This window comes from Capricornis sumatraensis, chromosome 4, assembly GCF_032405125.1.
Source record: "Capricornis sumatraensis isolate serow.1 chromosome 4, serow.2, whole genome shotgun sequence".
NCBI classification, from domain to species: Eukaryota; Metazoa; Chordata; class Mammalia; order Artiodactyla; family Bovidae; genus Capricornis; species Capricornis sumatraensis.
In genome coordinates this window covers 157,082,845-157,104,863 of record NC_091072.1, presented here as the reverse complement: position 1 = coordinate 157,104,863, position 22,019 = coordinate 157,082,845, and the positions used below count along the sequence as shown (strand labels likewise).

Here is a 22,019-nt window from a genome sequence, read left to right as displayed (position 1 = left end):
CAGCTGCAGAAAATCTGCAGAGGGGCCAGGCCGACGACACAGCAGCCCAGGCGCCATTATCTACCTCAGGAGGGCCCGTGACCCGAGCGTGGCGAGCTGATATAGAAGCTCCACGAAGCGCGCGCCGATGTACGTTACCACACCAGCGCCCAGAGCGGCTCGCGGGCGTGATGCAGTGGACGCCGGTCAGCAGGCTCGGGCACTGCCGCCAGTCTGGGCCTGAGCGCCCCCTGTCAGCGCGGTCTGGCAACAGTTAGGACGCCCAACGGCAGACCGTACGATTCCGCAGGTGAGCATGCGCAGCCTACACCTGCCTGTCTCCACCCAGAGAGAGGGGTTTCTCCGCCAATCAGAGAGCTCTGTATCCGTTTACCCGCCCACCAGTGGCATTTAGGGGCGGGACTTTAAGTTCTAGCCAATGAGAAAAAAGATTCGTACCTCGGCTGCACTTACAGGTTGAAACGGGGTGGAGCTGGGAAGTGATTTTCTCAGCAAGATGGCGGCGAGTGGACTCCGGCAGGCTGCTGTTGCAGCCGGCACCTCGGTGAAGCCCATTTTCAGTCGGGACATGAACGAGGCCAAGCGGAGGGTGCGCGAGCTCTACCGCGCCTGGTATCGGGAGGTGCCGAACACCGGTGAGAGGCAGCGGCTCACGCGGGGCCCGGGAGGCAGCCGCCCAAGGTCGCAGCCGTCCCGGCCTCCCATTTCTGCCGGGCCGAGCTGAGGTCACCAACTTGAGCAGAGGTGATTCCTAGCGCTTCAGGCGAGTAGGGTCACACGAGCCTTGGTGGACCTGACCTGGCGGCTGCGCGGGGGTCATACCAGCCGTGCTGTGCGTCGGAACCGCGTTTCTAGGAGCCCTCGTTGTTTGGCCCCCTAATTCTTCCTGAACCCTTGGGAGGGAGAGCAGGGACTGTCAGTGACACACTTCGTTTTGTAGATGAAGCAGTCGAGGCACTTAAGAGTCGAAGTGATCTGTGCAAGGCCGAGGGCCCGCCCCTGGTGGATCTGGAACCCTACTCGAGTTCCTGAATGTACATATAAACAGAAGGGTTGTGGGGTTTCAGCGACCACCTGGTTCCCACATCGACCGCAAAGAAACAGTACCGGAGAAGGGAAGTGAGTTTCCCAAGGTCATCCAGAAAGATGGTGGTGCCTTTTCCAGTCCCTCCGGTTTAGGTGGCCTCCTTCTGCAGTCTCCCAGGTCTTTTTACCCAGCTCCACAGGCCCCTAATATTCCTTAGGAACTCCTTTCCCTGCCTGCACCAGAACTCCTGTCTTCACTTAGATGTCAGAGAACCAGTCTGTCCTCCTGAAGGACTAAGACATAAGTTCTCTGGGTTCAGAGAGATTTTGTCTTGGCATCTCCATCAGTGCTGCTGCCCAGTGTCCCTGACCAAAGAAAAGTTGGGCAAAGTGTCAAGGGCAGTACAAATGTCAGGCACTGTCCATATTTTGTAATTGTCTAATCTGACTTACGGTGTTTTAGGGCTTCCCTGCTAGCTCTGTCGATAAAGAATCTGCCTACAATGCTGGAGACCAGGGTTTGATCCCTGGGTTGGAAAGATCCCCTGGAGAAGTGTGTTTTAATGGAGGCCACCACTGGTGGTTTGAGAGGAGACGTGTTTTTAAGTGACCTGAGCACCAGAGCTCTCAGGGCTGCCACTTCCTTGCCTGTGTGTGAGAAGCAGTAGAATGTAGTTATGTGGACTTGCCTCCAAACCCTGGCCCTTACTAGCTGTGTTACCATGAGCAAGCTATTTCATCTCACTATGCCTCAGTTTCCTCATCTGTAGAATGATAATAGTACCTTCTTCAGAGAGTTGCTCTATTAAATAAGTTTATGCATCTAAAGTACTTGGCATAGGATCTGACATTTAGACACTCATTAAATGCTGGCAGCTCCTCTTGTCTTGTTATTGTTATTGTTATGGATAGGGCTTACTTTCCATGCAGAACCCAGCTCTTTACTGTATGAGAGCTGTGTCTGCTCCACAGTGTCACTGCCCTCAGGTTGACTTTTTAAGAGGTTTTCAAGGATCAGAATTTAAACTTGAAACCCATAGGATACAAGGAAGGGAGAAACTTGAGTGATCCACAGGTTCAGGGACTACAAATTCACAGACCTCCAGGGAACAGATGGATAAGTATAGGGCAGTGACAGTCGCTAGTGTGTGAGGTGGTGTGTGTATTCAAATGCAGATGTTTAGAAAATAGGTTTGCCTGGCAAAACAGTTCGTGGGTACCCAAGAATGTTTTCTTGTTGCAGGGAGGACAGGATGGGGGGAACAAGACCCAGATGACAGGAAGAATACTTTGCAAAGGGTAAAACATCAATGGCTGAACTGAGGCTAGAACCCAGGTATTCAGTTAATTCAGAACCAACACCCTCCAAGACTGTCCCTCAAATACTGTTTGAGAAGATAAGTCCAGAGTCAGGAGGGTCCTGAGAAGAGGAGGAGAAACCAGGGGATTATAGGAGCCTGTAGAGCAGGGGAGATTCCATGTAGTGGGGCTCAAGGGGGTGCAGCATCTTTGTGCGGAGGATCAGTAATCTGCAGCTTGTTTGCTCAGGCCTGTGTACGGTGGTGTCATGATATCCACCACAAGATTTCAGCTGAGAATCCAAACTAAAGATGGGGAATAAGTAAAAGTATTGATAATAACTAACATTCATTCATATCTAACATTCATCATTGTAATTATTATGTTCAGTTCAGTCGCTCAGTTGTATTCAACTCTTTGCAACCCCATGGACTGCAGCACGCCAGGCTTCCCTGTCCATCACCAACTCCTGGAGCTTACTCAAACTCATGTCCATTGAGTCAGTAATGCCATTCAACCATCTCATCCTCTGTCGTTCCCTTCTCCTCCTGCCTTCATCTTTCCCAGCATCAGGGTCTTTTCTAGTGAGTCAGTTCTTCGCATCAGGTGGGCAAAGTACTGGAGTTTCAGCTTCAGCATCAGTCCAATGAATATTCAGGACTGATTTCCTTTAAGATAGACTGGCTGGATCTCTTTGCAGTCCAAGGGACTTTCAAGAGTCTTCTCTAACACCACAGTTCAAAAGCATCAATTCTTCGGTGCTCAGCTTTCTTTATAGTCCAAATCTCACATCCATACATGACTACTGGAAAAACCAGAGCTTTAACTAGACAGACCTTAGTCGGCAAAGTAATGTCTCTGCTTTTTAATATGCCATCTAGGTTGCTCATAGCTTTCCTTCCAAGGAGCAAGCATCTTAATTTCATGGCTGCAGTCACCATCTGTAGTGATTTTGGAGACCAAAAAAATAAAGTCTGACACTGTTTCCATTGTTTCCCCATCTATTTGCCATGAAGTGATGGGACCAGATGCTATGATCTTAGTTTTCTGAATGTTGAGTTTTAAGCCAACTTTTTCACACTCCTCTTTCACTTTCATCAAGAGGCTGTTAAGTTCTTCTTTAATTTCTACCATAAGGGTTGTGTCATCTGCATATCTGAGGTTATTGATATTTCTCCCTGCAATCTTGATTCCAGCTTGTGCTTCATCCAGCCTGGCATTTCTCATGATATACTCTGCATATAAGTTAAATAAGCAAGGTGACAATATACAGCCTTGATGTACTCCTTTCTCAATTTGGAATCATTCCGTTATTCCATGTCCAGTTCTAACTGTTGCTTCTTGACCTGCATACAAATTTCTCAAGAGAAATTCCCATCTCTTCAAGAATTTCCAGTTTGTTGTGATCTGCAGAGTCAAAGGCTTTGGCACAGTCAGTGAAGCAGAAGGAGATGGTTTTCTGAAATTCTCTTGATTTTTCTATGATCAAACAGATGTTGGCAATTTGATCTCTGTCTGGTTCCTCTGACTTTTCTAAATCCAGCTTGAAAACCTGGAAATTTTCAGTTCATGTACTGTTGAAGCCTCACTTGGAGAACTTTGAGCATTACTTTACTAGCATGTGAAATGAGTACAGTTGTGCAGTAGTTTGAACATTCTTTGGCATTGCCTTTCTTTGGGATTGGAATGAAAACTGGCCTTTCCCAGTCCTGTGGCCACGGCTGAGTTTTCCAAATTTGCTGGCATATTGAGTGCAGCACTTCCACAGCATCATCTTTCAGGATTTGAAATAGCTAAACTGGAATTCCATCACCTCCACTAGCTTTGTTTGTAGTGATGCTTTCTAAGGCCCACTTGACTTCACATTCCAGGATGTCTGGCTCTAGGTGAATGGTCACACCCATTGTGGTTTTCTGGGTCGTGAAGATCTTTTTTGTACAGTTCTTCTGTATATTCTTGCCACCTCTTCTTAATATCTTCTGCTTCTGTTAGGTCCCTACCATTTCTGTCCTTTATTGTGCTCATCTTTGCATGAAATGTTCCCTTGGTATATCTGATTTTCTTGAAGAACTCTTTAGTCTTTCGCATTCTATTGTTTTCCTCTGTTTCTTTGCATTGATCACTTAGGAACGCTTTCTTACTTCTCCTTGCTCTTCTTTGGAACTCTGCGTTCAGATGGATATGTCTTTCCTTTTCTTCTTTGCGTTTCACTTCTCTTTTCTCAGCTATTTGTAAGGTCTCTTCAGAAAGCCATTTTGCCTTTTTGCATTTCTTCTTCTTGGGGATGGTTTTGATTACCGCCTCCTGTACAATGTTAGGAACCTCCGTCCATAGTTCTTCAGGCACTCTGTCTATCAGATCTAATCCCTTGAATCTATTTGTCACTTCCACTGTTTAATCATAAGGGATTTGATTTAGATCATACCTGAATGGGCTAGTGGTTTTCCCCACTTTCTTCAGTTTAAATCTGAATTTTGCAATAAGGAGTTCATGATGTAAGCCACAGTCAGCTCCCAGTCTTGTTTTGCTGACTGTATAGATCTTCTCCATCTTTGGCTGCAAAGAATAGAATCAGTCTGATTTCAGTATTGACCATATGGTCATGCTCATGTGTAGAGTCGTCTCTTGTGTTGTTGGAAGAGGGTGTTTGCTATGGCCAGTGCATTCTCTTGGCAAAACTCTGTTAGCCTTTGCCCTGCTTCATTTTGTACTCCAAGGCCAAACTTGCCTGTTACTCCAGGTATCTCTTGATTTCCTCCTTTTGCACTCCAGTCCTTTGATGAAAAGGACATGTTTTTTGGGTGTTAATTCTAGAAGGTCTTGTAGGTCTTCATAGAACCATTCAACTTCAGCTTCTTTGGCATTAGTGGTTGGGGCATAGACTTGGATTGCTGTGATTTTGAATGGTTTGCCTTAGAAATGAACCAAGATCATTCTGTCACTTTTGAGACTGCACAATTGCCTAATAATTATTATGTTAGTTATTATCAATACTATACTTTTGCTTATTCCCAATCCTTAGTTGGAACCTCAGCTGAAATCCCCAGTGATGCATATCGTGACACCAGTGTACACACTGGCCTGAGCAACATTCTCTGGGGCTTCGCAGGTGGCTCAGTGGTAAAGAATCCGCCTGCCAGTGCAGAGAGATGCGGGAAACCTGGGTCCAGTCCCTGGGTTGGAAAGATACCCTAGAAGAGGAAATGGCAGCTCACTCCAGTAGTTTTGCTCGGGGAATTCCACGGACAGAGGATCCTGGTGGGCTACAGTCTGTGCGGTCACAAAGATTTGGACACGACTGAGTAACAGAACACACACACACAGCATTCATTGAAATGCAAATATATGGCCCGGCACTATGCCAGAGGCCTCATTGTAGTGTGGGTTCCAGTTGTTTCCCTGGCTTACAGATGAGAAAACTGAGGCACGTCAGCTTGTCTCACATCACACCATCAGACCCTGATTGTCAGCTGTGATGCTTAGCTCGGCTCCTGCCGTGGTCTTCCCTGAATCTCACAGGCCCAGTTATGCTGCACACTTGGAACAGACTGCCATTTGCCTGGGTGGTTGCCTCTGCATGGAAGCACAGAACCAAACCACCCCAGATTCCCTCCTGTGAAAAAAATAATACTCGCTGCTTGCTGGTTACAGTGTAACAAGAGAATTTCTATAGAAACTATTCATTTAAATTTCTATTTTATTGGGTACTTCTTGTACTACAGGGTCAGTACTAGATACCTAGAGAGATAGAAAAGTGATTAAAACACAACCCTGCCTTCAAGAGTCTTATGGTCTAGTCAGGAAAGTAGGCATATAACCAGATCATTAAAACTCCAAATATAATAGAGGTATGGGAAATAAGTGCTGAAATTTTCGACAGTTAACCCTGTATCAGTACTTTACTGTTGATAAGATGTTGTCACTTGATTTTTACCACATTCCTGTAAAGGAGTGAGGTCAGAGGTTGTTTTCTCTCCTATGTTTTAGATGAGGAAACAGACGAGGAGGCTGTACCCCAGCCAAGGTCATAGTTCACGATGGTGTGGAGACCTTACCCAGCTCATTTGCCTCCAGATGCCATGCTCTTTTTCATCACACCATGCTACCTTCCCACCTAAGAATCTCCTGGCACTTGGTATAAATGCTCCCAAAATGAAGTGGAGCAAATAACTGAAAACTGTCCCAGTGTCTTCCTTCCTAATGTGTCGAGCCTTCCTGACTCAGAAAAGCCTGAACTAACTTGAAGACACGCACTGTGGAAGTCACCTTCATCCAGAAGGGGCACTTTCATCTCTTCCTTTTGAGCCTCACAGATGTTCTTAAAATTGAAATTAAAATATTTAGGATTCCAAGAGTAAGCCAGGAATCTGTGAGTTGAGAGGGAGCAGCTGGAATTGGTTTCCCCCAGGGCTTCTCGACAGCAGCATCTGTGCCGGGTGGCCCTTGTTGTGGAGACCGCCCTGTGCCTTGTCAGATGTTCAGCAACATGCCTGGCCTCCCACCCAGTGGCGCCATCAGCACTCTTCCCCCTCGCTGTGACCGCCAAAGATGCCTCCAGACGTTGCCAAATGTTCTGGCGGGCAGAATCATCACAGGTTTGACGACCACGGATTTAGACCAAAGAACAGTTCAGCAGACTGTTGCTTAGCTGTTCCTGTTTAGCTTCCCACAGCCTTTCTCAGTGGTGAAGGGGTGTGTTCAGGGGGTGCGACAGGAGGAGGACAGCTGGGTCAAAGCTATGGCATTTGTCTCCTTAGAAACAAGGATTCTTAACCTGAGAGGATGGGCACTGCAGGGTCCTTGAGCAACACTGTAAGCAAAACTTTGCCTTTGTGCCTGTGAACATTTTCCTGAGAAGATTCATACACCCAGTGTGCTGGTGTGTGGTTCTAGAGACCTTGGGGAATGGGAGTCGGGTGGACACAGCTCCCCTCGTGTGCATAGAGGCACCTTGGTTTTTTCTCCTATTTTGAACTGAATTCTAGTATGAAAATGTAGGAAAGGTAAGCACTGATAGCAGGGGAAGATTCCTCATACTCCTTTCCTTTAAAGAACACAAAACTGTAAATTAAAGAACCAGCAACCTGGATTCTTGGCCTGTGTTTGCCAGGGATCAGTTGTCCGACTTCAGGCAAGTCCCCACAGTGCTCCAGTGGTAAGATTCCAACGTTCAGGATCCATGTTAGTTTGCATTAATTTGTGTCTCTGTCTTCCTGTCTTTTTGTTGGCCCCTTTCTAAAATTCCTAATGTGATACTGTGGTGTGTTTTGGCTGTGCTGGGTCTTCGTGGCTGCTCACGGGCTTTCTCTAGTTGCCATGAGAGAGCTGAGGCTACTCTTGGTTGTGGCGCGGGCTTCTCTTAGCCCGGAAGCATGGGCCCGAGGCGCGTGGGCTCAGTAGTTGTGGTGCAGGGGCTCAGTTGCTCCAGCGTGTGGGATCTTCCCGAAGCAGGGATCGAACCTGTGTCCCCTTCATTGGCAGGCGGATTCTTAACCACGGGACCACCAGGAAAGCCCCTGCCATTTTCAGTGCCGTGAATACTCCCCCCATAGTTGACTTCAGGCTCTCAGTGAAGTCGCTGACGGCACGTTTGGGAAGAGCTGCGTGTAACTGGCTCATCATGGCAGGCTGCTCCAGCACTCCACTGCAGACTTTTTCTTTCTCATGTGATCTTCTGTCCTCTGTTAACACTTCCCTGTAAAGCTGGGATGCAGTTTCTCCTGTTAGATTCTGCTTTTGCTTATTCTTTGGTTGAGTAAGCCTGGCATGGTCTTTCCCTCAGCAGCAGCTTTATTTTTCTATTGCTGTCACTAAGCTACCTGTATAATTAAAGATTCACACTTTGTTGTTGGTTAATTCAGTCACGAGATGGCCCTCCTGGTTTTCAGAGCTGGCTATGATAGCTCCATAGACTAGAGTGGACCTGTCACAGGAATGGCCATACCGCAGAGTATTCTCATCAGTGAGCCCGCTGGTCTCAACCACAGTGCTCATTCTAGCCCATGAGCCTGGTTATGCTGTCTGCTTAGCCTCATGTACCCCCTTCTCCCCTCATCCCATCTACCTACCGTACAAGGCTCCATTCATGTCCTTGTCATCAGCAAATCCACTGAAGGCCAGCTGCCAGAAAATGAGAATAAAATGACTAAAACCTAATTTTCAAAGACATACATGCTTTGTCGGACTCCCAGGTCACTGAGTCTGTCCCACTGTTTTAGCACTTAATCAGGGATTACTGAATATTGTGATTTTTTCAGTATTTGCACTGGTGGATTTAAGACCTAGAAAGCAGGAGCTGTTACATCTTACACTTCCCTCTCCTTCCCCCTGGTAAACCTAATATGGTAGTAACTGCCTGCTGGATTGACACCTTTCCCTACCTGCACACTCAGCAGTCTCCCTCGGCTCTTAAGTTTGCATGGTACACAAACCTACACCATATCGTTGTATGTTAATGTCAGCCCTGCATTTCTTGCCAGTTGTTCTGTGTAATAATAATGCTGACGTTTATTGAGAGCTTATTCCATGCCAGGCACTGGCCTAAGCATCTTTCCTTCTCTCAGAATCCTCACAGCCGCTCTGGAGTTAATATGTGCTGCTCTCCTCATTTCACCAGCAAATAAATACCCTCAGGCAGAGAGAAGTTAATGTATACAGGATCATATAGCTGATAGACGACAAAGCTGGGATTTGAACCCAGGTTATTCATATTCTTGAGCTGTGCTATGCTGCCTCTTCAAATGCAGTGGGCTTGTTTCCCCAAACAAAACTTAAGTTCCTGAGATAGCACCATATCTCACGCTTCTTCACATCCTCAAGTACCTCGCTTAGGGTCAGGCTAATATTTGGTGAATGGAGTGAATGGGCAACCTGTGTATTCAGTGAGTGACACTGACTCAGTTTTTTAAAAGCACATTTTAACCATCTCTACCCTGAATGGTGTTTTCTCTCTAGTGCATTTATTCCAGCTAGACATCTCTGTGAAACAGGGACGGGATAAAGTCCGGGAAATGTTTAAGAAGAATGCGCACGTCACAGACCCCAGGGTGGTTGATCTTCTGGTAATTAAGGTAACTGACACTCCCTGACTGATTTAAAAGAGGAATCATCTTGTCCAGAGCTTTCCAGATGACTATTTTATCACCAAGTTTAAAAGCAACAACTGGGTCAGCAACTGTTACCTAGTGTTTCAAAGGAACAGTTGATTGGAGGTTCTCACCTGGTTAAATAGATTATAAGATTATTCAAGGGAAAATTCACTGGGGTTTGCATTTTAAAACTAAAAAAAGAGGGAAGTTTGAATTCTTCTTGAACCTCATCCATGCAAGTTACCGCTTCACCACGTTGCCAGTTTACAGCCAGAAGAGGCCAGTTGGCTGAGTAAGTGGAGTCAGATCGTGGGCTTGATTCTGTCTCTCTGGTCTGTCTCACTAGCATCAATGGGAACTTCAGCATGGGCCAGTAACGTGGAAAGAACGGTACATGTTAAGCCAGTCAGGTTAGGCAGTCATGGGGCACAGGCCTGGTGACCGAAAGTTATCCCCTTGGAACCAGTCAGCCAGAGGGTTAAAAATATATATATTTAACAGGCCTCAGAGATTATTTAGTCCACCACCTCATTTTCCAGATGCAGAAACTATGGTCTGGACAGGGCATATTACTTGCCCAAGGTCACTCAAAAAGTCAGTGCTAGATGATCTAACCCTGGCCTTCAGTGTTGTTCCTTCTACCCAGCCCCTCTTGACTGAGACCTGTCCCCTCACTTGTACAGGGAAAGATGGAACTGGAAGAAACAATTAACGTGTGGAAGCAGCGGACACATGTTATGCGGTTTTTCCATGAAACAGAAGCACCAAGGCCAAAGGATTTCCTGTCCAAGTTCTATGTTGGGCACGACCCGTGAAATCACTCAATGGAAAAGGTGCATGTTGCTATTTAAATATTTTAAAGCAAAAATAAACTCAATATATGACGGTCGTTTCAGGATATTCCATTGGTTTCCCAGTGGGAAGCTGTACTGCTGCAGTCTCTCACTTTTTGTCTGAACAAGTTGGGTCCGGTATACACACCACCTGTTCTTTCCCTTTTCCTGAAGTGTGGTGTTTCCAGTAAATTAGATTCTCTTTTCTCCGAGCCTTGCATGTCGGTAAACAAAAGGAAGAGGCCATCTGCTCAGAAACTGTCATTCTGGGTATGGTGCTGGATGGCTTCGTTAACTTCGCTATTTCTACAGCCACCAGGAGTGGATAGCTTGGTGTAATGGCACAGATTGTCCAAAATTAACCAGCTATTACTATTGGAAAGGGTTAGAGCAGCACCAAGAGGCTGAGAGGTGGAGCTGACAAGCTGGGCTATTTTTCCCTGGATTCTGAAGAAAATGTCTGCTCAGCAGGCTAGCCCTCTATTTGCAACAGTGCTGGTCCTTAAAATGCAGTTAACTTCCTTCTCAGGCATTCTGCTAAAGACACAGCTGTTCAGTGCACACACACAACAGAAATATTCCATTTGTGAATTGAGGTGTAGCTCAAGTGACAAGAATACATTTTGACCCCACTGAAAGAACTGTTTGCTCTGGACAGTGGTGGTCTCTTCCATCCCTGGACAGTCTAAATGTGGGGAAGGGGCTTCAGTATCTGTAGGTACAGTCACCCTGAGGAGTCCCAAATTTTTCAGCACCAACAACCCCTTTATTATTTTTTCAGCTAAGGAACCCACCTTTTGCTAAAAAGTGGTTATTTCTCAAGGACTTATTTAAACACTCAAAGCTGCTTCTGACTGTATGTGATAGCTAGCCAGTGTTACTCAACACAAAAGCTTCAGCCTTTAGTTACCCGGTGCAGCTGTTAGGCTTTGGTAAATAATGAAAATTTGTCCCGGGTTCCCCAAATTCCTCTGTGGATCCACAGGGGCCTGAAGACCCTGGGTTGTAAATCAAAGACCTATTTGTTCAGCAGATAAGAGATAGGACGGCAGGGACAAGAAACTGCAGCTACAGCCAACTTGAGAGACTTCAGCCATCTTCACACAGAGCTGATGTTTATTTTGTTTTTTCATAATCTGATTATGTTCAGTGGACAGCACATCTCCAGGAACCTCCCAGAGCCTGGGGATTTGGGCTGTGGTCACAGACCATGCAAGGGTCTTCACTGGGACTGGGAGGCTGAGGGCTTTCCCCGGGCCCATCTATGGATGGGAAAGGAGGAGAGGCTGCAAGCATCACCATTTCTTAAGTTAGGGCTTTCTCCTTTCTGTCCTTCCTCCAGGCCCTGCAAAAAAGGAAAGCAGCAATGAACTGGCTGACAGAACAGACCTCTAATCATATACTGAAAGAGAATTCCACAGAGGTTCTACCAAATATGGCAGGAGAAAGGCAGCTTTGAGTACATTCAGTTATTCATTCATACATTTACATTCACCAGACCCGGCACTGGGGCCCCAAAGATATTTAAAAAAAAAGTTTCCTGCACCAAGAATGTAGTCGAGTGGAGTTTAGGGTATATCTTAAGTGTATAATACTGAATACCACAAGAGGTACTGATCAGTAAGGGGGCAGAGCAGTCACTTTCAAGTGGAGGGATGAGGAAAGATATCTTCATCAAAGATAATGAAGAACTGGTAGAAATAGCACAGTGGGAAATAGCCTTTCAGTCAGGAGGAATAATGGGCTACTACTGCCTGGGAGTGGGGAAGAGTGTGGGGAATTCAAGAAATAGTGAATAACCGGGGATAGGTACGTGGAAGCTAATATGGAAGATGAGGCTGGAATAACAGGTGTAACCAGATCATGGCAAGCCTTAAAAACCAGACCAAAGAGTCAGGAGGGTACTTATTTACAACAATAATACAGCCAGTCAGCACATACTAGGGCACCGGAAGTCAACACAAGAAAGCTGAATGGATCTGGCCCTGGGGAAAGGTTTGTGAGCAGTGTGTGAGCCAGGCTGCAGTGCCTGTGTACAGACTACTGGTAACTGGAGCTCACTGATAAGGGCCTGTAGTTTCTAAATTTCAGTGTGGAGCTGGTGAAATGAAGCTGTGATGGGTGTGTAAGGCATATTAAATTATCTACAAAGTTTGTGGGTTGAGAGAATTGAGGGTACACAAAGGGCAAATGAGCTTCCCTAGTGACTCAAACTGCAAAGAATCTGCCTGCAATGCAGGAGACCAGCGTTCAATCCCTGGGTCAGAAGGGAAGATCCCGTGGAGAAGGGAATGGCTACCCACTTCAGTATTCTTGCCTGGAGAATTCCATGGACAGAGGAACCTTGAGGGCTACAGTTCATCAGGGTCACAAAGAAATCAGACACAACTGAGCGACTAACACTTTCAAAAGGCAAATAGAAAAGGGTGGTTGGGATTCAAGCTGGTTAGAAGAGACCCCACTGAATTTGTAAGTCGATAAGATAATTTCCTTCATCCAACATAGAGAAAAGGTGACATAAAAGACATCAGTCAGCAAGTGTGTCAATTCATTAAAAGTCTGTGCTCCTGCTTGGAGTGTCCAAAGCACATCACAGTTCCGATGCTCCACCCCACTTCGGGCTCCTGGTCCACGTGTCAGGGAGAAGCAAATCTTACCTGTCAGTCATCATCATCGTCGTCCTCTGGAACAAAAATGTCATGTTCCTCAAGTAGAGCAGCAAAGTTCTTGCTAATGAGTGTCCCAACATAGAGAAAGGGGATCACAATGGAGAACACGCGGAGAAGGCCGAAGGACATCTGCAGAGAGTCAAGAGTGCTGGCTGTGAGCGCCAGGGCCCACTGGCAAGACCACAGAGGGCCTGGCCCTCTCAGGGGCATTCCCTCCTGTGGACCTCAGATTTATCATAAGCAACTTGATTTTAAAGTCCTTGGAAAAATTTGGAGCAAGAAAAATGATTAGAAGAAAAGATAAAGTGATTCTATGGCCATCAAACCGTCTACCAGAAAGAAAAAGACAAGGCACTCTTCCAGACATCTAAAAATTAGGGCACTAGCTATTAATTACTTGCAGATGCTTTTAAACAAGTGAGAAAGTACTAGGAGGTGGACTAGGGAAATAATAGTTCAGTTCTGCTTGAGTTAAGTCACTAAATACATGCAAACGGATTACAAAATTATGAACATGTACACTTAAGAGAGATTCTATACAGTTCTTTAACTGGTTCCCTGGTGCCTGACAAACTTGACTTCACTATATTACATTTTAGAAACAGGTGTATTTTGAAAATTGAGTATGTCGTTATAGTAAAAGACTTTAAACAGACTTGGGAAGTTCCAATAAAATGTCAACATTTCCTCTCATTATTTCCTTACAGGGGATCCCCCCGCAAAAAAAATGTTTTTCAATCGTGCCTCTTTAAAGGCAGATTTCCTGTGAAACAGGCTTGAACTCATTCTGTGTAAGCTTGCGTCGGCCAAAATAGCTTTAAAATAATTTGTTTTTCTTTTGTAACTCTCACACAGCCCTGGAATTTAAAAAAAAAAATCCTTGTATAAGGGATTGTTCTTATTTTACTGAAAAAACTCCAAGGGTACTGAGGGCATGTAATAACACTCAGTAATGGGAAAACAGGATCTGGTGGGGGCTGTACCAACAGGAAGTCTGAATTCCAGAACCTAACTCAGCTGTTAGCTTTGCACACTGGCTTCACTACTCTGGCCCCTCATTTTTCACTTGTAAAAACAGATTGTAATAATTCCCTGCACACCTAGTCACATGAATTAAATACTAGGTCCAAACACAAAATGATAAGGTCTGTCCCAGGAACCGTTTATTTACAAATTCGTTTTTCATCCCATCAACTACGAAGTAGAGACGTAACAAGACTTGTCTATACTGTATGCATAAAGCCGAGTCTTTTGGCTCCAAAGAGCCAGGGCACTGCGCTCCTCTGGATGAACTAGTGCAAAGTGCCACCTTTCTCCGCTCTTGACCCCCATCTTCTGTCTCCCTGTACCCGGCTCAATAACGACCACTAACTCAACCAGCCACTTCCTCCCATTTGTCAAAACTAGCAGTGCATCAGCGCAAAACTTTGTCCTTGATACGGCTTCCGGTCTAAGGCAGTCGTTCGACTGGCCTTTGCTCCTGTCGATCAGCGTCAACCTGCACACACTCCCCACAACGATTGGCCTCGGCCCCTTCGCCCCGCCTCCAGGCAGACACTCACTTTCACCGGTTTGGGCAAAATGGCGCCGCTGCGAGTAACGATGACCGACCTCGTCGGTACCAGACTCTGACCTGAGCAGCTCCGTCCGGCGGAGACATCACCACCTTTCCTCAGGCTCAGCCCGCTTCGGGAAGCCCCAGATCCGACGCGTACCAACGCCAGCCACCGAGCCGCTCCTGACGCCATCTCCCAGCTCCGCCCCTAGTCCGGGCCCCAGTACCCCACTGCGCGGCCCCAGTGACACCCTCAGGAAGAACGCCGCCCAAGCCTCGCGAGTCTGTAGATATCAAACGAGAGGTCCGGCTCACAGACTTGCGCAGTGTGCCTAGTTCCTGCTGCGGCACATGGTGACGTCACGAGGATGACGCCAAGCCTTGGGTACACCCCTCATTCCAGGCTTGGTGGGTGGGACCATCTGACTGGGGTTGTTCTTGTGAAACTTGCAGGTTTCTGTTATTGTTCCCGCACCCAGGACAACCAGGGCTTGGCCGAGCAGGGAGTTACTGAAATGAAAGACCAGTTTAATTGAACTTCAAACTGTCGTATTTTTTAAACACTTAAAAAATACAGTTCAAATTTATTACTTGTGCTACTGAAATGATTTTGGAAATTTATTTCATGCCACGGTATATGTTATGTACAACGAAATGGAAAATATATCTGAAAAGGGGGAATATATATCTGAAAAGGGGGGGAATGGGGGCTTTCACACAAACTGCTAAAAAAGAACCAATACAAGTAATAAACATGGTGTTTTAATCGTATAAAAAGCACTGTAACAATAAATATAACCAAAAACCCTATAATATCTGTGTATAAAACAAGAGATACAGGCTGTGGGGCTCCCAAACAGGGCTAGGAAGGTAGCCCCTCTTCTTAGGAAACAAACCTAGCTTCCTTGGAGCAGGTCCTGGACCCTGGGCAGCATCGCAGCCTCCTGGACTGAAAGAGGCTCTTAAGCTGAAGACTCTAGGCCTAGCTGGCCCCTCGTCAGGTCTCATAAGACCCCAGTGAGGGAAAGAGGCTAAGGGAGAGATTGTGTATACTGGACCAGGCTCTGAATCTTCCATCCAGCCGCTGCTACCAGAATCCTTAGGATGCCAGGCTGATTGGCCTCTGGCCCTGTCTACCCAGTCACTTTGCCTCTCAGAACAACTGGTAAAGAAAATGCTTGGCACCATGTTGGTGACAGTAGAAACCAGAGGGTCTTGGCAGATACACGCTGGGTAATAAAGACTGAAGGAGTTCCTAGGGGTTTCTGGATCGGGAATACCTTTAGGGACCCAGTCAAGAGAGAAGAGTTGATCACAGGGTGCCAGGAATCCTGTCCAAGCTCCTACTTTCCCAGGGAGCCCACTTCAGCTTCCCACTTGGCAGTTGAGGACAGAGTTTCTGCTAACAGAAAAGCTACTGGCCCCTCCTGAGGCAGTGACCAGCACCATCTGCTGACAGGGCAGTCAGGGAAAGAAGAGGGGCCCTAACACTTTCTAATCAGGATAAATCCCTCTTTACTAGCTAAAGGCCCTCTCTCTCCAAAGGGCCCTGTCTTCACTGCAGGATAGGGGTCCCATGTTCAATCTTCTCACCACTCAGGAGGAGCCAGGCCCCAGAAACCCCTGTGACACAGTAAATCCACTTTTTCTGACAGTGTCAGTCCCTCAAGCCAACACTGCAGGCAACTTCGGATATTTACACAAGATTCCCCATGTTGGAAACTGTAGAATCATACAGGTGAAGGCGGAGTGACCTGTGGTCATGTGATATTACCCACTTGATTAAATCTCCTGAGAGAGGGACAGTCCAGCACAGTCAGCAGACCTGAGTCTTGCCTTGTGACTGCTGAGCAAGCCACCTCTCCTCTCTCGGCCTCAGGAAATAAATGGGTTGAAAGTTAATGATTTTGCAGTTCCCTCTAGGTATGAAGGTGGACTTGGAACCTGGGGAAAAAACCTAAAAAAGCAGGAAGGAAAGTGCTCACCTCAAAAGCAACTTCAGAAATCAGTTAAAAAAAAAAAAAAAAGAACCTGTAAAACCTTAAACTCCTGAAAAAGCACTGGCCCTGGCGTCCTGACCAGCAGGACAAGGGCTGAACCCGAAGGGCCCAGGCTCAGGGTCTGTCCTGGTCCTTGCATTCTGGCTGGTTCTCCTGGGCCCTCTGCAGCCAGGCCCGCCTCAGCTCCATAATCTCGCGGCCGTACCACTCATGCAGGGTAGAGAAGCAGGAGGTCTCAGGGGACACGGGGCTCTGCCCCCTGCCTAGGAGAAGGCTGGCAGGGCCCTGCAGCTCCCACTCGGCCAAGCCCCGCCCTGCTGGCCGGCTGCCCACTTCTTCCACCAAGCCCATTGGGCTGCAATCTCTGGAGAGGGAGTGGCCGTTCTCCAGGCCAGGAGACCAACGGTCAGGAGCCTGGGGCTTGCAGTGGCTGGAAACGGCCTTCCAGGATGAGCGGCGGTGCAGGTCCAGGCTGTGGCGGGCTTCACGCAACTGGCTCTCCAGCTCACGCACCACAAGGCGCATGTAGCCAAAGCTGGCCCGGGACAGCGCCTTCACCCAGGCCTCCTGGGCCGCCGGCCCATCTGCCGCGAGCAAGTGTGGGCGCACCCCAGGAGCGTCGAAGCGGATGGCGAAGGCAAACTCTTCAGGCACTGGAGCCTCGGCCAGCTCCACCGTGCAGCCCTCCAGCACCACGAGGCTCAGAGGCGCCCGGCCCTCTCGACTCTCAAAGGAGAACAGCAGGTTGCCCTTGAGGACAAACCAGCACCTTCGGCCAGCGCCACTGGGGGTGGGTGGCGTCCCTGTGCCTCCCCAGGTGCGCAGGAAGCCTGTGTGGTCTGCCGGGGAGTCGCTCAGTGCGTAGTGGGCCACACTCCTCTCATTCAGCTTCATGGCTCCCATGAGAACTGTGAGATGACAGAGGCAAACAGCGATCAGAGAGGGAGGCGGTGCTTGCACCCCATGGGAAAAAGAGTCCTGGCTCTGGAGGAGACCTGGGCCCCAGCCGGGTGGCCTCTTCTTACTTTCTGTGCCCTGAGGTTCTCAGTGTCTCCATCTGTGAAGTGGGCTAGTCTCCCTGCCTTTGTTCTCAAAGGGTTGTGAGGATCATGCAAAAACAAACAAACAAACAAACACTCGGTTATCAGAGGACTCAGAGAAAAGGAAAATGTCATTTGTGTCAGACCAGGAAGTATGGCAGGGCTGTGAACAGCTTTTTAAAACCCAAAGGAAAAGGCATCAGCTGGGCTGAAATGGACTCATAAAAACCAAACTCTTAAAAACCACTTTGCTTACATCACCCCCTAATCTGAGGGCCCCTTAGCTCCAACCCTAAAGCCAAAATCCAGGGTTTCCGTGGGCTCCGTGGGTCCCTGTTGGCCTCTCATTTGATGGCACAGTAGTCCTTTAGCTGCCTGCAGGGCCAGATAGGGCTGCAGTGGGGCAGGCCTGCCTCATTCCTCAATCAGTGTGGGTTCAGATAGGGACCTTCTCAGGAAACAAGTACAAACACAGGGCGTGGTGGAGTAGGATCAACCTCAACTACCAAATGTTGGTGCCCCATATGTGTGTGCTAAGTCACTTCAATTGTGTCCGACTCTTTGTGACTCCATGGACTGTAGCCTGCCAGGCTCCTCCATCCATGGGATTCTCCAGGCAAGAATACTGGAGTGGGTTGCCATTTCCTTCTCCAGGGGATCTTCCCGACCCAGGGATCGAACCCAGGTCTCCCATGTTGCAGGCAGATTCTTTACCATCTGAGCCACCAGGGAAGCCCACACAAGTGGCATATAATCCAACTGTTCTCCTGACTCACAGAAAACTGAGACCAGAAGAGTAAAGGTGAGCTTTCCAGGATCACGTGGCCAGTGAGAAGCAGAGCTTGGTCTCCTGATTCCCTCACCTCTTTGGGGGGCAAGTCCTGGCAGTGACCCACTTACCCGCAGAGCTCCCTGGGCAGGGGTTGGGGGCCTCTCTTGTCTGGCCACACGGCTCAGCCCTTTGACCACGTGGTTTCCAGGACACCTGCAAAAGAATTCTCAAATACAGTCAATCCATCCTAAAGGATTGGACTTACTCCTACTCAGCCTCCTATTCAGCCTCAGGTCAAATGAAACCACCACCTCCTCCAGGAAGCCTTCCCTGACCCCTGATAATCTACTGCCCTGCCCAAAACACACATACGCACACAGGTCCACCCAGGCCCTGCACTTGGGAGCAATTTAAGGATCTGAGTCCCATCATCCTGATCATCACTCTTTGGACCTCAGCACCCTGCCCTCTAAGGCTAGGTCAGAGTTAAGTACCCACATAGCTTGTTGCTTTTCCCTTTTAGTACTTGCCACATAGTTTATCTGTGGTCTTTAAGTGACCTAATTTGAGAGGCCTGCCCTTATCACTATATGTAAGGTGGTCCTGATCAGGAAGGTGGTCTGATCTAAGGTGACCCAACAGCAGCCTTCATCCCACAATGATCTCCTTTGTGTTTACAGCCCTGTCCCCAGGCCCAGAATGTCTAGAACCAACCAACTGGACTTGGTTCCGGTGGAACCTCCCCAATATCCAGCCCTTTGCAGGGCTTGGGGAGGCCCTCAGAAAGTATTTGTTAAAACAACTGAATACAATAGTGGACAAAATAAAGCCCCTCCTTCCTGAAAACTACATTTCCGAGGGGGAGGCACACTGTAAAAAAAAAAAAAAAGACAAAAATAAATAATAATTAGTGTCTTTTTAAATCAATTAAATAACGTGAAGACCCGTCTTGATAAGGGCTATGGAGAGAAGTAAGCAGGGTCCTGAGATGGGGGCTGGGCCGGTCTCCGTTGGTGGTTGGAGAAGGAAGAGAATAACACAGATGGTTGGTTCCTTGAACAGTAGCCTCACCTCCCGGCCGTCCAGCACTGGGGAGCGGAGAGGAGATCCGGAGCCGACCTGTCTCTCCTCCCCAGGGAAGGGCGTCTCCTCCCCACCCGCCTCCCCGGTTAACGAGGCCCGCATTGCAACCCCGGCGGGAATCCGCTGCACTGCATTTTTCTAGATTCTTTGTTAGAGGAGCGGCGGGCTGGGGCGTGGGACCCACTGGCCATGGTCACCGCGGGGGGGTGGGGGTGTCTGACCCGCTGTCGCCCAGAAACGGGGTGGCCTCACCGGGAACTCCGCGGCCAGCGCCGCAGACTCTGGGCGCGGCTGCCGCCTTGGTTCCCCATCGCGCGGGGAGCGGCCCCGCCACGTCCCCGCGGGCCACGCCTTCCCGGGGCCGCCTCCTCCCGAGCCCGCCGGGCCGCTCTCACCTCCACGCCCCCGAAGCCCAGGAGCGCGGCCCGCGGGCTGGCCCAGGGCCATTTCGACTCCGGACCCCAGGCCTCCGTCCGTCCGGGCCGCTAAACGTGGCCGCGGGAGCCGAGAGACCCCGCCTGGGCGGCTCGAGTTACCGCCCTCACCCCTCCCCGCCCACGACTCACTAGGCCCCGCGATCCACGCCGGGGGGAAACTGAGGCCCGGCCGGCTGTGCCCGGAGTGAGGCCCAGTGCTGGTTGGCGATGGCCGGCCTCGAACCCAGAGTCCCACCTCGGGCCATCCGGGGGCCTCGGACCATCCGGGGGCCTCGGACCCAAGCCACCTCCCAAGAACTTCGAGACCTTCTCTTTCCCCCTCTCCAGCCCCCCTCTCCCCGCCCGGCCCACTTCTCACACAGAGCCAAGTCTGGGACGGCCTCGGCCCAGACGCCTCCTCTGGGCGGGCTCCTATCCAGTCCGCGAGGCCCAGCCCAGCTTCCCAGTCACCCAACCCGGCCCCCTGGAGTCGGCTGGATCTCTGCTTCCGGGGTGGGGGGGATTATTTGTTTCTGCTCCCTTCACTCCTGCCAGCCTGCAACCCATCTTCAGTGCCCAGGCTCTGCCTGGGGTCAGTGGACAGCTAGGCCTGCTGTAAAAAGGACGCAGGAGTGCACAACCAAAGACCGGGGGGAGGCTTTCCTGACAGCCCTGGGAGCCTGGTGAGCTCAGACAATCTGCCCATGAACTTGATGGTTGTCACCTTGCAGAGTTCTGGCCCTGGCAGTTCCTGCAAGAACACTCCTCCTTCCCAACCCTACCCCAAAGCTCTTAACTCCTCCGAGGTCCTTCACATTATTTAGGCCTCAGCTCCTGTCCCCTCCCCAGCCATGAGAAAGCAGCCTGCCTGCAGGTCTCTATCACATCCCTGGGTTGTATTTGTGTGAAAACACTAACCACTTATATAAAAAAAAGTTCCTTACATTGATGCTTTTATTTCCTGTTTATTATCTGTCTCGCCCACTAACTTTTATTCAGTTACTAATAGACACCATAATAAATGAGATAGGAGGCAATAAGTTCTGTGGAAAATATAGAGCAGGGGCAAGGAGTCTGGGAATGGGGTGGGGGGGTGTGGTAGGAAGGTTGCAATTTTAAACAGAAGGGTCACAGTAGGCCTCACCTAGAATGTGACATTTGAGAAATAATTGAAGGAAACGAGGGAGCCAGTCATGCCAGAATCTGGAGAGAGAGCATTCCAGGCAGAAGGGACAGCTAGTGCAATGGCTCTGAGACCTGTTGTATTTGAGGAACTGCAAGGAGACCCGTGTGTGTGTGTGTGTGTGTGTGTGTGTGTGTGTGTGTGTGTGTGTGTGTGTGTGTTGGGGAGTGGCAGGAGCACCAGGATATGGGCTTAGAATGTGTGGGGTGGGGCTTTGTAAATCTGTGAGGGTTGCTACTCCAGACTGAAATGAACAGCCATCACCAGGTCTTGAATGAGGTTTTTTTGTTGTTTTTTGTTTTTCTTTAATAATTATTTATTGTGCTCTATCTTCATTGCTGCTGGGCTTTTCTCTAGTAGCAGGGAGCAGGAGCTACTCTCTAGTTGGAGTGTGCAGGCCTCACATCGCCATGGCTTCTCGTTGCTGAGCACTGGCTCTAGGGTGAGAAGGCTTCAGTAGTTCAGTTCCCAGGCTCCAGAGCACAGGCTCAATAGTTGTGGCTCCTGGTAATGTCCAGTCTTCCTGGACCACCGATCAAACCCGTGTCTCCTGTATTGGCAGGGAGATTCTTTACCCCTGAGTCACCAGGGAAGCCTTCGAGTGAGGTCTTGAGCTATGTTTTAAAGGATTTCTCTGGTTGCTAGGAAGAAAACAATATGAGCGGAAGCAGACCAGTGAGGAGGATGCTGGAGTAATCCAGGCAAGATGTGATGCGGGCTGGGAGAGTAGAAATGGCCAAATTCAGTTTTGTTTGCTTGATCATTTTTTTGGACGCACTGCGTGGGCATGCACGATCTTCCTTCCCCAGCCAAGTATGGAACCAGCGCCCCCTGCGGTAGAAGTCAGTCAGTCAGTTCAGTCGCTCAGTCGTATCCGACTCTTTGCGACCCCATGAATCGCAGCACACCAGGCCTCCCTGTCCATCACCAACTCCCGGAGTTCACTCAGACTCACGTCCATCGAGTCGGTGATGCCATCCAGCCATCTCATCCTCTGTCGTTCCCTTCTCCTCCTGCCCCCAGTCCCTCGGAGCATCAGAGTCTTCTCCAATGAG

The 22,019-nt window shown here is 48.9% G+C and overlaps 3 protein-coding genes across 5 annotated transcripts; 1 reads left to right on the top strand and 2 right to left on the bottom strand.

The window, feature by feature from the left end:
• The first annotated feature begins 488 nt into the window (after nt 1-488).
• Nucleotides 489-10,287, top strand: NDUFA6 (NADH:ubiquinone oxidoreductase subunit A6). Its single transcript, XM_068972053.1, has 3 exons — nt 489-635; nt 9,280-9,395; nt 10,097-10,287. Exons 1-3 carry the CDS (start codon nt 497-499, stop codon nt 10,226-10,228), a joined length of 387 nt encoding a protein of 128 aa, XP_068828154.1. The 5' UTR covers nt 489-496; the 3' UTR covers nt 10,229-10,287.
• Nucleotides 10,288-11,369: 1,082 nt separating this feature from the next.
• On the bottom strand, nt 11,370-14,751 carry SMDT1 (single-pass membrane protein with aspartate rich tail 1). The gene is made up of 3 exons (XM_068971365.1): nt 14,478-14,751; nt 12,904-13,044; nt 11,370-11,591 (listed from the first exon to the last, which is right to left on the bottom strand). The coding sequence occupies exons 1-2, from the start codon at nt 14,661-14,663 to the stop codon at nt 12,907-12,909; spliced, it is 324 nt and encodes a 107-aa protein (XP_068827466.1). The 5' UTR covers nt 14,664-14,751; the 3' UTR covers nt 11,370-11,591; nt 12,904-12,906.
• A 577-nt stretch (nt 14,752-15,328) lies between these two features.
• Nucleotides 15,329-20,001, bottom strand: PHETA2 (PH domain containing endocytic trafficking adaptor 2). Of its 3 annotated transcripts, none has more exons than XM_068971003.1 (3): nt 19,932-20,001; nt 18,411-18,495; nt 15,329-17,378 (listed from the first exon to the last, which is right to left on the bottom strand). In XM_068971003.1, the coding sequence occupies exon 3, from the start codon at nt 17,371-17,373 to the stop codon at nt 16,585-16,587; it is 789 nt and encodes a 262-aa protein (XP_068827104.1). In that variant the 5' UTR covers nt 17,374-17,378; nt 18,411-18,495; nt 19,932-20,001; the 3' UTR covers nt 15,329-16,584. The 3 variants fall into 3 exon arrangements, with proteins under 3 accessions (XP_068827104.1, XP_068827106.1, XP_068827105.1); XM_068971005.1 differs by lacking the exon at nt 19,932-20,001 and adding an exon at nt 19,354-19,400; XM_068971004.1 differs by lacking the exons at nt 18,411-18,495; nt 19,932-20,001 and adding an exon at nt 17,496-17,771.
• Nucleotides 20,002-22,019: the final 2,018 nt, after the last annotated feature.

Excerpts from the sequence above, each read along its gene's own strand:
- NDUFA6 (XM_068972053.1), top strand. The coding sequence starts at position 497 with ATGGCGGCGAGTGGACTCCGGCAGGCTGCTGTTGCAGCCGGCACCTCG. Across the intron at positions 636-9,279 it reads TCGGGAGGTGCCGAACACCG|TGCATTTATTCCAGCTAGAC; the intron begins GTGAGAGGCAGC and ends TTTTCTCTCTAG. Across the intron at positions 9,396-10,096 it reads TTGATCTTCTGGTAATTAAG|GGAAAGATGGAACTGGAAGA; the intron begins GTAACTGACACT and ends TCACTTGTACAG.
- SMDT1 (XM_068971365.1), bottom strand. The coding sequence starts at position 14,663 with ATGGCGTCAGGAGCGGCTCGGTGGCTGGCGTTGGTACGCGTCGGATCT. Across the intron at positions 13,045-14,477 it reads TTTTGCCCAAACCGGTGAAA|ATGTCCTTCGGCCTTCTCCG; the intron begins GTGAGTGTCTGC and ends GACTCTCTGCAG.
- PHETA2 (XM_068971003.1), bottom strand. The coding sequence starts at position 17,373 with ATGGGAGCCATGAAGCTGAATGAGAGGAGTGTGGCCCACTACGCACTG.